At 41.0% G+C, this 13,348-nt stretch overlaps 1 protein-coding gene and 1 non-coding gene across 2 annotated transcripts; one reads left to right on the top strand and one right to left on the bottom strand.

The window, feature by feature from the left end:
* Positions 1 to 1,375: 1,375 nt before the first annotated feature.
* LOC130979549 (uncharacterized) lies at positions 1,376 to 4,166 on the bottom strand. The gene is made up of 4 exons (XM_057903014.1): positions 3,907 to 4,166; positions 2,021 to 2,102; positions 1,524 to 1,720; positions 1,376 to 1,430 (listed from the first exon to the last, which is right to left on the bottom strand). The coding sequence occupies exons 1-4, from the start codon at positions 4,164 to 4,166 to the stop codon at positions 1,376 to 1,378; spliced, it is 594 nt and encodes a 197-aa protein (XP_057758997.1).
* Positions 4,167 to 12,190: 8,024 nt separating this feature from the next.
* LOC130948524 (small nucleolar RNA R71) lies at positions 12,191 to 12,298 on the top strand. The gene has a single exon (XR_009073086.1). It is a non-coding gene; the product is annotated as a small nucleolar RNA R71 (small nucleolar RNA).
* The last annotated feature ends 1,050 nt before the right edge of the window (positions 12,299 to 13,348 follow it).

Genomic DNA, 13,348 nt, shown 5'->3' with positions numbered 1-13,348 from the left:
AGAGTTAAACCAGAAATTTCAAAAGATTCGAAAAAGCCACTGCACATGACCAGACACCCTCCAAATACCCTCTATCAGAGTCCATATGTATGACACACAAACTGGTATTCCTCAAGCACATTTTAACAGTTTTAAAAAAGATAACATAACAATAGTCCATAACATGATTCATAGCTTCGACATATACTAACAGTCCATAACGTGATTCATAAATTCATTCGGGTACAAATTAACTACACACTCCTGACTATCATCTACTCATGAAGAACCATACATCCCTCTTGACTATCACAAGTGGCTTGCGAACATTGCAATTGCTCAAAATCAAAAGTACCTGGGATAGGTTTCCGAAAGGTTGCATGTCCTTTTTCGTGACCTTGTCTGCTCTGGCGGACCATCTGCTTGCAACATTAACAACATGTATGCATGGACTCACGACGTTGATCTTTTAACCAACGCACATCATAATGAAAACTAGCTCACTACCCAGAGACACATCATCCTATCGCTAACAATACTTATTGCCAAAATAGAAACAACACATTCCCAAAGTTGCAACTCAATGCTTAGCCGCTAATGCTAACCATACCATGATACAATTAATTGGTCTTATCCGAAAAAATAATACAATTAAATGGTCTAACCGGAACCGGTTGGGCACTAGTGCCTGCCTCTGGATGAAGTCTACGGCCAGTTATCCCTGATGCAATACACCTGGGCTCCTAGTCCTTCGATGGCCCAATCTTCCGCAGCTGCGGCATTTCCGTCGCTTCCTATCGGTTGATGGAGATACTTGATTGCCACGTTCAGTTCCTTTGGTTCTCACACAAACCGGATCCTTAACGCCTCCTCCCTGCGGTTTATTTGACACGGGATTGTCTCGTCAAAGTCCATGCTTCATTTCCAAAAACAACGTGTCATTCCCCACCTTTTGCAAAATGGATTTGAAGTCCTCGTTGCTCACGCAGGCAACACTTCCGAGCCTTTTGCACAACTGTGAGAATGCACCCAATCTAGTATGGTAGATTGTCGACAGTTCCCCAGACGGACACAGGCACTTCTCCAGATACATGCCAATCTTTGCTGTCTTCGACCACCGACACAGCACGAGGGTATCGGGAATAACCACAACATCAAGCTGCACCAGAACAGCTAGTATATGTACATATGGGAGTCCGAAGGACTCTATTCTCAAACAGGAGCACGTGAAGGTGTTCGTTGTATTCTCGTGCTTAACCTGCCATGCCATTTCTGGTTTGCGATACTTCTGGACATTGAAAGTCTGGCCACATTCTATCTCAACACAAGCATTTATCCTCACCCGCATACACCGTTTTAGCGACTCACGATATCTCCAAAACATCTCTCGCGTGAATTATGTGGCACTAGACTTCTCTAACTCTATGAACTGAGTTTGCAAGATCGGAGTCCTGTAGCACGATCAAAATTCTAACTCATCCTCATTGTCTCTAAGAAAATCCATACACCTCTGGAAGTTTGTCACAAATTCAATTACCCCATACCTGCTTTTCACAAACCGTCCCAGTTTGGCAAGTAAAGACTCGCACCGAGAAGTTGTTCTAATCCCTACAAAGAATCTTCCTCTAATATAAGCAGTTGCCCATGAATACTTTTTCCTGTACAACTCCTGTACCCATTCAACCTTCCTCATGCCACACTCGTCAAGTATTGCCTCCCATATCACCTTAAATTCATCTGTCTTGATGTTTACCAACATGCAATGTTTAAAAAGTTGTGTGAATCGTGGGTCACAAATACTTGATGTCGCATTCCAAAGAAGATGTCACGCGCACAACCGGTGATGAGTAGTAGGGAAAATTCTTTGAATAGCTATGTGCATTGCTAGATCCCTGTCGGTGATTACCGACTTCGGTGCTTCACCCCCCAGGCACTCCAAAAATTGTTCAAGCACCCATACATAAGATTCCTGTGACTCGCATGACACTAACGCTGTGGCAATTACGCACATCTGGTTGTGATGGTTAGCCCCGGAAAATACCACTACGGGTAGATTGTATTTGTTCCTCCTGTAGGTCGCATCGAATTCCAGCACATCACCAATTACCCCATAATCATACTGACTGCGCCCATCACTCCAAACAAGTCACACAAGTGTTGTCTAGGACCCAATCTATGCCTCCAAAACATTTTTCCATCAACACGACCAACACCTTCTAGGAACTAAATTGCCGCATTTACATCTCCATCCTGCAATGCTCTTTGTCTCCTCTACTCATTATACATATCGTACTTCGTAAACGAGACCATGTTGAAGCCACCAAGCTGTGCTACAAACAATTCATAGATCTTCGAAATGCTAATTCCTATATCCCGCATGCTGGTTAGGTGAGCAATCTCAACCTCTGAAATTTTCCTGTGTGATCTCAAGAAATCAACAAACTTTCCCGGCAGTAGCTCGTGATTGTGCTATGATAAACCCCATTTTTAGGGTTTATTTTGTGTTTAATTTAGAGGATTTTATCAACTTTTTCCATATTTATTCAATGAAATGACATGGTTTCATGACTTTCTCCTAATTTGTGCTTGAGAGTAAAAACATACTTTTTAGGCCCTTAATTGCTAATTTTAATTTTTTTTTGATTCCACTAGATGCCTTGATGTGTTTGTTAGTGACTTCATGCTGAAAAGGCTAGGAATGGATCAAAGGAGTGAAGAGAAAAGTATGCAAAGTGGAGAATTCATGGAAAATCAAGGATTTGGAGTGCATACATCGACGCACACACGTGATAGACGCGCACACGTGGAGACGAAGTCGCATGGCGATGCGTACGCGTGAGAAGATAATGCCAAGTGACGCGTACGCGTGACCCAAGCATATGCATCGCTGCTCGCACGTGACCTCATTAAAGTGAAAACGCTGGGGACGATTTTTGAGCTTTCCAGGCCCAAATCCAACTGATTCCAAAGACTATTTCATGCAGAATTCAAGATAGGTCAAAAGGGGGAGCACTTAGTGTAGTTATAATGAGCCTTTAGTTAGTTTTCTAGAGAGAAAAGCTCCCTCTTCTCTCTAGAATTAGGTTAGGATTAGGTTCATCTCTCTTAGATTTAGGTTTTAATTGTTGAATTTCTTCTATTTTGCTACTTTCATGTCTATAAGTACTTTGTTGATCTTTAATTTCAATTAATGTAATTTCATGTTTTATGGCCCTTTATCGCTTAATTACTTTGTTATTGTTATTTCCTTGCATTTGATAGTGTTAGATTTTACATTTCTTGTCATTTTATTATGCTTTCTTTTTATACCTTCCAAGTGTATGATAAAATACTTGGTTGGATTTTAGAGTAAATTTTTCTCCTCTTGACTTGAGTTGAGTAATTAGAGATTCTTGAGTTGTCAAACTCTTTTGTTGATTGATAATTGGAAGTTGCTAGTTGACTTGAATGCCACTAAAGCTAGTCTTTCCTTAGGATTTGACTAGGACTTGTGGACTCAAGTTGATTATATCCACTTGACTTTCCTTCATAGTTAGAGGTTAACTAAGTGGAGCAATGGACAATTTTTGTCACAATTGATGATGATAATGAGGATAGGACTTCTAATTCTCATTCCTTGCCAAGAGCTTTCTTAGTTATCAGCTTATTTCTTTTGCTATTTACATTTCTTGTCCCTTATTACAAAAACCCCAAAACATTCATTCATAGCCAATAATAAAGCACTCCCCAGCAATTCCTTTAGAAACGACCCGAGGTTTAAATACTTCAGTTTATTTTTATTGGAGTTTGTACTTGTGACAAACAAATTAAATTTCGATGTGAGGATTGTTTGTTGGTTTAGAACTATACTTGCAACGAGAATTCTTTGAGAAATTCTTTACCAAAAAAATCTACTCTTCTTGCTCATCAATAAATCGCGAGACATACCACATTTCGCTACCATCTTTCCTCTTAATCCTCATCTCGGCCACACAAGCACAGCAAGTTACCACTTTATGCTCCCTCTTTCTATCAGTCTTCTCCAACCATTTCTTCTCTCTGAACCCCTCTCTATTGCAGACAAAAGTGTACCTAATAATCTCTTTGACAATATCTGTTACCTTCTTTCCTTGTCTTGTTGTAAACCCTTTAATGTGCCTATAGTTATTATCGAAACCTTTTGCCTCCTTAGGCGTGTTAAATTTCATTAGAAGAATGTCTTCTGTAAAACCCGGTTAATTAAAGGCTAATTAACCCATAAATGAGAATTTATTCTAGAAAGCCTAAAATGTGATTTTTATGGCTAAATGTGATAGAGGAGGTTGAGACGAGAATTTCGGTACCAATTTTATAGAATTCGGACCAAGATTGGACCGAACGGGCCAAACCGGGCCAACCGGACCCAAAGTGGGCCCTTGGCCCAACATAACTAGACCAAAACCCTAGTTTTCAGCATTCTCTCTCCTCACTAAACACACTCACATGCTGAAAATGGAGGCCATGGAGGGAAGAACACTCTCTCAAGTTCTTTCTCTCACTTGATCTTCAAACCACCATAACTTTTGATCTAGAGCTCCGATTGCCGCTCTGTTTACGGCCACGCGTTCACCGTGGAGAGCTCTACAAAACCTATACAATCAATCTTGAGGTAAGCCACGTGTTGCTGTTCGAAATTCCAGCCCTTATTTTCGAGTTTCATGGGTGAAATATTGAGATTTTGGGTTCTTTGATGGTATAGGACCCAACTCTCTTGAAGGAGAAGGTTAATCTTATCTCCTTGGACCTTGAGTGTGGTAAGATTCTCAACCCTAGTGTAATTTTATTGTTTTATGATGTTTGGGTTTTGAGATGTTGTGTATGGGTATGATGGTTGTGGCTTAGGTTGTGTATGTGTGGATATTGGAGCTTGATTGGTGATTTTGAAAAGCTTGGGAAGGATTTGGTGGTGAAAAATCTGTTCTTGGAGGTGTTGAGGCATTGAGAGCTTGTGGATAAGTGGTTTGGAAGTGCTCCGGTGGAGCTTGGGAAAATCAGCTAAGGTATGGTTTCGGTTTCCCGTATCTAATATGTAATGTGGTAGGAAATACTTAGGCTAGAGGCCCTAAGATAGGCATTGAATGGTTGATGTTGTTGAATGATTGAGATATATGATGTGGTCATATATGTGATGATGATTATTGATGCCTTGGTGGTATGATGTATGAGAAATATGCATGTTGTGATATATGCTTGATGATTGGTTATGGTTGAATTGTGGGTTGAACCATGTTGATGGTGAGTATGATACAGATTGTGTACAATGATGATTTATTGGAATTGGTGTTGTTGAGAATTGGTATGAGAAAGAGTATATGATATGTCAATATGTTTGAGTTTGAGCCACTTGGGTGAAGTGGGTTAAAATGATGAGATAGTGATTTGGTAAATTGTGGTAAAGTCTCATTGTGTGAGTTGAGGAGGCTTGATGTTGGATTTAATATAATTTGATTGATTTCAAAGAAAAGGGATGAAATTGGCACGTTTTGATTGATTTTGAAAAGAATTGGAAATGGCTTGTTTTGAAAATGGCACTTTGTGGTTTTTATGAAAAACATGGTTTTGGGCATACTTTGGTGGGACATAACTTGGACTACGAATCTCTGTTTTGTACCAAATCTGTTTAGAAATGAAATTTGATCCGGGATGTCCATGCCGTTCGAAGAACGGGTGAAAAATGATTTAAAATGAGGAAGTTATGTCCATTGGAAGATAGGAGTTTGAATCTGTGAATTCTGCAGCTTTTAACTTAGAAAATTTTTAGCAGAATAACCCCTTGCGCGTAGGCGCACCTAGCGCGTACGCGCCGATCTTCCAGAAAATGCCATCCACACGTGCGCGTGATGTGCGCGGGCGCGCCGATTGTACTGTGGTGCACGAAATTGTGATCAATACTTTTCAAAACATAAACAATCCCTAGTAATGGCTCCAAAGACTTGGTGCTCAATACCATGGCATAAACACAACTTCGCACAACTAACCAGCAAGTGCACTGGGTCGTCCAAGTAATAAACCTTACGCGAGTAAGGGTCGATCCCACGGAGATTGGTGGTATGAAGCAAGCTATGGTCATCTTGTAAATCTCAGTCAGGCAGACTCAAATGGGTATAGTGATAAACGAATAAAGCAATAAGATAAAGATAGAGATACTTATGTATATCATTGGTGTAAGAGCTTCTGACAAGCGTATGAAGATGCCTTCCCTTCCGTCTCTCTGCTTTCCTACTGCCTTCATCCAATCCTTCTTACTCCTTTCCATGGCAAGCTCGTGTAGGGTTTCACTGTTGTCAGCAGCTACCTCCCATCCTCTCAGTGAAAATACGTCCCTGATGCTCTGTCACAGCATAGGCTAATCATCTGTCGGTTCTCGTTCAGGCCGGAATAATATCCATTGATACTTTTGCGTCTGTCACTAACGCCCTAGCCTGCTAGGAGTTTGAAGCACGTCACAGTCATTCAATCATTGAATCCTACTCAGAATACCACAGACAACGTTAGACCTTCCGGATTCTCTTGAATGCCACCATCAGTTCTTGCCTATACCACGAAGACTCTGATCTCACGGAATGGCTGGCTCGTTTGTCAGGCGAGCACTCGGTTGTCAGGCGATCAACCATGCATCGTGCAATCAGGAATCCAAGAGATATTCACTAAGCCTCAGATGCTTGTAGAACAAGAGTGGTTGTCAGTCACCTTGTTCATGGGTGAGAATGGTGATGGGCGACAATCATCACCTTCATCAAGTTGAAGAACAAGTGATATCTTGGACAAAGAACAAGCGGAATTGAATAGAAGAACAATAGTAATTGCATTAATACTCGAGGTACAGCAGAGCTCCACACCTTAATCTATGGTGTGTAGAAACTCCACCGTTGAAAATACATAAGCATAAGGTCTAGGCATGGCCGAATGGCCAGCCTCCCAATGATCTAAGATAGCATAAAACGAAGATAGCTACCAAAGTCCCCTTAATACAATAGTAAAAGGTCCTACTTATAGATAACTAGTAGCCTAAGGTTTACAGAAATGAGTAAATGACATAAAAATCCACTTCCGGGCCCACTTGGTGTGTGCTTGGTCTGAGCAATGAAGCATTTTCGTGTAGAGACTCTCCTTGGAGTTAAACGCCAGCTTTAGTGCCAGTTTGGGCGTTTAACTCCCAATTAGGTGCCAGTTCCGGCGTTTAACGCTGGAATTTCTTGAGGTGACTTTGAACGCCGGTTTGGGCCATCAAATCTTGGGCAAAGTATGGACTATTATATATTTCTGGAAAGCCCAGGATGTCTACTTTCCAACGCCGTTGAGAGCGCGCCAATTGGGCTTCTGTAGCTCCAGAAAATCCACTTCGAGTGCAGGGAGGTCAGAATCCAACAGCATCTGCAGTCCTTTTGAGTCTCTGGATCAGATTTTTGCTCAGATCCCTCAATTTCAGCCAGAAAATACCTGAAATCACAGAAAAACACACAAACTCATAGTAAAGTCCAGAAAAGTGAATTTTAACTAAAAACTAATAAAAATATAATAAAAACTAACTAAAAGATACTAAAATCATACTAAAAACAATGCCAAAAAGTGTATAAATTATCCGCTCATCACAACACCAAACTTAAATTGTTGCTTGTCCTCAAGCAACTGAAAATCAAATAAGATAAAAAGAAGAGAATATGCAATGAACTCCAAAAACATCTATGAAGATCAGTATTAATTAGATGAGCGGGGCTTTTAGCTTTTTGCCTCTGAATAGTTTTGGCATCTCACTTTATCCTTTGGAATTCAGAATGATTGGCTTCTTTAGGAACTCAGAATCCGGATAGTGTTATTGATTCTCCTAGTTAAGTATGATGATTCTTGAACACAGCTACTTTATGAGTCTTGGCTGTGGCCCAAAGCACTCTGTCTTCCAGTATTACCACCGGATACATACATGCCACAGACACATAATTGGGTGAACCTTTTCAGATTGTGACTCAGCTTTGCTAGAGTCCCCAATTAGAGGTGTCCAGGGTTCTTAGGCACACTCTTATTTGCTTTGGATCACAACTCTTATTCTTTTCTTTTTCTCTCTTTTTCTCTTTTTTTTTTCTTTTTCGGTTTTTTTTTTCGCTTGCTTTCTTTCTTTTTTTTTTGTATTCACTGCTTTTTCTTGCTTCAAGAATCATTTTTATGATTTTTCAGATCCTCAGTAACATGTCTCATTTTTCATCATTCTTTCAAGAGCCAACATTCATGATCCTCAAATTCAAAAGACATATGCACTGTTTAAGCATACATTCAGAAGACAAAAGTAATGCCACCACATCAAAATAATTAAACTATTATAAAATTCAGAATTCATGCAATTCTTTCCTTTTCAATTAAGCACGTTTTTATTCAAGAAAGGTGATGGATTCATAGGACATTCATAACTTTAAGGCATAGACACTAAGACACTAATGATCACAAGACACAAACATGGATAAACATAAGCATAAAATTCGAAAAACAGAAGAATAAAGAACAAGGAAATCAAGGAACGGGTCCACCTTAGTGATGGCGGCTCTTTCTTCCTCTTGAAGATCCTATGGAGTGCTTGAGCTCCTCAATGTCTCTTCCTTGTCTTTGTTGCTCCTCTCTCATGATTCTTTGATCTTCTCTAATTTCATGGAGGAGAATGGAGTGTTCTTGATGCTCCACCCTTAGTTGTCCCATGTTGGAACTCAATTCTCCTAGGGAGGTGTTTACTTGCTCCCAATAGTCTTGTGGAGGAAAGTGCATCCCTTGAGGCATCTCAGGGATCTCTTGATGAGAGGGGTCTCTTGTGTGTTCCATCCTTTTCTTGGTGATGGGCTTGTCCTCATCAATGGGGGTATCTCCTTCTATGTTAACTCCAACTGAATAACAGAGGTGACAAATGAGATGAGGAAAGGCTAGCCTTGCCAAGGTGGAAGACTTGTCCGCCATTTTATAGAGTTCTTGGGCTATAACCTCATGAACTTCCACTTCTTCTCCAATCATGATGCTATGAATCATGATGGCTCGGTCTAGAGTAACTTCGGACCGGTTGCTAGTGGGAATGATTGAGCGTTGAATGAACTCCAACCATCCTCTAGCCATGGGCTTGAGGTCATGCCTTCTCAATTGCACCGGCTTGCCTCTTGAATCTCTCTTCCATTGTGCGCCCTCTTCACATATGACTGTGAGGACTTGGTCCAACCTTTGATCAAAGTTGACCCTTCTAGTGTAAGGATGTTCATCTCCTTGCATCATAGGCAAGTTGAACGCTACCCTCACACTTTCCGGACTAAAATCCAAGTATTTCCCCCGAACCATAGTAAGATAATTCTTTGGATCCGGGTTCACACTTTGATCATGGTTCTTGGTGATCCATGCATTGGCATAGAACTCTTGAACCATCAAGATTCCGACTTGTTGAATGGGGTTGGTAAGCACTTCCCAACCTCTTCTTCGGATCTCATGGCGGATCTCCGGATATTCACCCTTTTTGAGTGAAAAGGGGACTTCGGGGATCACCTTCTTCAAGGCCACAACTTCATAGAAGTGGTCTTGATGCACCCTTGAGATGAATCTATCCATCTCCCATGACTCGGAGGTGGAAGCTTTTGCCTTCCCTTTCCTCTTTCTAGAGGTTTCTCCGGCCTTGGATGCCATAAATGGTTATGGAAAACGAAAAAGCAACGCTTTTACCACACCAAACTTAAAAGGTTTGCTCGTCCTCGAGCAAAAGAAGAAAGAAGAAGAAAAAATGAGGAAGAGGGAGATGGTGGTGTATTCGGCCAAAGAGGGGGAGAGATGGTGTTGAAGGTGTGTGAAAATGAAGGAATGAAGGAGGGTTTATATAGGAGAGGGGGAGAAATGGTTCGGCCATTTGAGGGTGGGTTTGGGTGGGAAAGTGGTTTGAATTTGAATGGAAGGTTAGGTGGGGTTTTATGAAGGATGGATGTGAGTGGTGAAGAGAAAGATGGGATTTGATAGGTGAAGGGTTTTTGGGGAAGAGGTATTGAGGTGATTGGTGAATGGGGAAGAAGAGAGAGAGTGGTGGGTGGGTCCTGTGGGGTCCACAGATCCTGTGGTGTCAAGGAAAAGTCATCCCTGCACCAAATGGCATCAAAATTCACGTTTTGAGCCATTTCTGGCGTTAAACGCCGGGCTGATGCCCATTCCTGGCGTTTAACGCCAGGTTCTAGCCCTTTTCTGGCGTTTAACGCCAGTCTGGTGCCCCTTTCTGGCGTTAAACGCCCAGAATGGTGCCAGACTGGGCGTTAAACGCCCAACTGCTAGGCTTACTGGCGTTTGAACGCCAGCAGCATCTTCCTCCAGGGTGTGCTGTTTTTCTTCCTGTTTTTCATTCCGTTTTTGCTTTTTCAATTAATTTTGTGAATTCTTATGATCATCAACCTACAAAAAAAACATAAAAGAACAAAAGAAAATATAAAATATAATCATTGGGTTGCCTCCCAACAAGCGCTTCTTTAGTGTCAGTAGCTTGACAGATGGCTCTCATTGAGCCTCACAGATACTCAGAGCAATGTTGGAACCTCCCAACACCAAACTTAGAGTTTGAATGTGGGGGTTCAACACCAAACTTAGAGTTTGGTTGTGGCCTCCCAACACCAAACTTAGAGTTTGACTTTGGGGGCTCTATTTGTCTCTGATTTGAGGGAAGCTCTTCAAGCTTCTTCTCCATAGTGACAGAGGGATATCCTTGAGCCTTAAACACAAAGGATTCTTCATTCACTTGAATGATTAATTCACCTCTATCAACATCAATCACAGCCTTTGCTGTGGCTAGGAAGGGTCTGCCAAGGATGATGGATTCATCCATGCACTTCCCAGTCTCTAGGACTATGAAATCAGTAGGGATGTAATGGTCTTCAACTTTTACCAAAACATTCTCTACAAGTCCATGAGCTTGTTTTCTTGAGTTGTCTGCCATCTCCAATGAGATTCTTGCAGCTTGTACCTCAAAGATCCCTAGCTTCTCCATTACAGCGAGAGGCATGAGGTTCACACTTGACCCTAAGTCACACAAGGCCTTCTTGAAGGTCATGGTGCCTATGGTACAAGGTATTGAAAACTTCCCAGGATCTTGTCTCTTTTGAGGTAATTTCTGTCTAGACAAGTCATCCAGTTCTTTGGTGAGCAAGGAAGATTCATCTTCCCAAGTCTCATTTCCAAATAACTTGTCATTTAGCTTCATGATTGCTCCAAGATATTTAGCAACTTGCTCTTCAGTGACATACTCATCCTCTTCAGAGGAAGAATACTTATCAGAGCTCATGAATGGCAGAAGTAAATCCAGTGGAATCTCTATGGTCTCATTTTGAGCCTCAGATTCCCATGGTTCCTCATTGGGGAACTCATTGAAGGTCAGTGCACGCCCATTGAGGTCTTCCTCAGTGGCGTTCACTTCCTCTCCTTCCTCTCCAAATTCGGCCATGTTGATGGCCTTGCACTCTCCTTTTGGATTTTCTTCTGTATTGCTTGGAAGAGTACTTGGAGGGAGTTCAGTAATTTTCTTACTCAGCTGTCCCACTTGTGCCTCCAAATTCCTAATGGAGGACCTTGTTTCAGTCATGAAACTTTGAGTGGTTTTGATTAGATCAGAGACCATGGTTGCTAAGTCAGAGGGGTTCTGCTTAGAATTTTCTATCTGTTGCTGAGAAGATAATGGAAAAGGCTTGCCATTGCTAAACCTGTTTCTTCCACCATTGTTGTTATTGAAACCTTGTTGAGGTCTCTCTTGATTCTTCCATGAGAAATTTGGGTGATTTTTCCATGAAGAATTATAGGTGTTTCCATAGGGTTCTCCTAGGTAATTCACCTCTTCCATTGAAGGGTTCTCAGGATCATAAGCTTCTTCCTCAGATGAAGCTTCCTTAGTACTGCCAGGTGCATTTTGCATTCCGGACAGACTTTGAGAAATTAGATTGACTTGTTGGGTCAATATCTTGTTCTGAGCCAGTATGGCATTCAGAGTGTCAATCTCAAGAACTCCTTTCTTCTGACTAGTCCCATTGTTCACAGGATTTCTTTCAGAAGTGTACATGAATTGGTTAGTTGCAACCATTTCAATTAGCTCTTGAGCCTCTGTAGGCGTCTTCTTCAGATGAAGAGATCCTCCAGCAGAGCTATCCAAAGACATCTTGGATAGTTCAGAGAGACCATCATAGAAAATACCTATGATGCTCCATTCAGAAAGCATGTCAGAAGGACACTTTCTGATTAATTGTTTGTATCTTTCCCAAGCTTCATAGAGGGATTCTCCATCCTTCTGTCTGAAGGTTTGGACTTCCACTCTAAGCTTACTCCATCTTTGTGGTGGAAAGAACTTTGCCAAGAAGGCATTGACTAGCTTTTCCCAAGAGTCCAGGCTTTCTTTAGGTTGAGAGTCCAACCATATTCTAGCTCTGTCTCTTACAGCAAAAGGGAATAGCATCAGTCTATAGACCTCAGGGTCTACCCCATTAGTCTTGACTGTGTCACAGATTTGCAAGAATTCAGCTAAGAACTGATGAGGATCTTCCATTGGAAGTCCATGGAACTTGCAATTCTGTTGCATTAGAGAAACTAATTGAGGTTTAAGCTCAAAGCTGTTTGCTCCAATGGCAGGGATAGAGATGCTTCTCCCATAGAAGTCGGGAGTAGGTGCAGTAAAGTCACCCAGCACCTTCCTTGCATTGTTGGCATTGTTGTTGTTTTCGGCTGCCATGTGTTCTTCTTCCTTGAAGAATTCGGTCAGGTCCTCTAAAGAGAGTTGTGCTTTGGCTTCTCTTAGCTTTCTCTTCAAGGTTCTTTCAGGTTCAGGATCAGCTTCAACAAGAATGCCTTTGTCTCTGCTCCTGCTCATATGAAAGAGAAGAGAACAAGAAAATGTGGAATCCTCTATGTCACAGTATAGAGATTCCTTGAAGTGTCAGAGGAAAAGAAAAATAGAAGAAGAGAAGGTAGAAGAATTCGAACTTGATTAGATAGAGTTCGAATTGTGCATTAAGAAGGAGTAGTACTCCATAAATAGAAGGATGTGGGAAGGAGGGAAGAGAATTTTCGAAAATTCAATTAAAAAGATGTTGATAATTTTCAAAAATTGAAAGTGGAAAAGAAATTAAGTGATTTTTGAAAAAGATTTTGAAATTAGAAATTAGAAGGATTTGATTGAAAACTATTTTGAAAAAGATGTGATTAAAAAGATTTGATTGAAAAGTTATGGTTTTAAAAAGATGTGATTGAGAAGATATGATTTGAAAACAATTTTAAAAGATTTGATTTTGAAAATCAGTGACTTGCCTAACAAGAAAAGATATGATTCAAACATTAAACCTTTCTCAACAGAAAAGGCAACAAATTTGAGATGTTC

Source organism: Arachis stenosperma, chromosome 1 (genome assembly GCF_014773155.1).
Source record: "Arachis stenosperma cultivar V10309 chromosome 1, arast.V10309.gnm1.PFL2, whole genome shotgun sequence".
Lineage (NCBI taxonomy): Eukaryota > Viridiplantae > Streptophyta > Magnoliopsida > Fabales > Fabaceae > Arachis > Arachis stenosperma.
Note: the sequence above shows the minus strand (reverse complement) of the source record. Positions and strands in the feature narration are given on the sequence as shown.

Coding starts and splice junctions, on each gene's coding strand:
- LOC130979549 (XM_057903014.1), bottom strand. CDS start 4,166: ATGAAATTTAACACGCCTAAGGAGGCAAAAGGTTTCGATAATAACTAT. Junction 1,721..2,020: donor AATACAATCTACCCGTAGTG/GTATTTTCCGGG, acceptor GTAAACATCAAG/ACAGATGAATTTAAGGTGAT. Junction 1,431..1,523: donor GGACGGTTTGTGAAAAGCAG/GTATGGGGTAAT, acceptor ATCGTGCTACAG/GACTCCGATCTTGCAAACTC.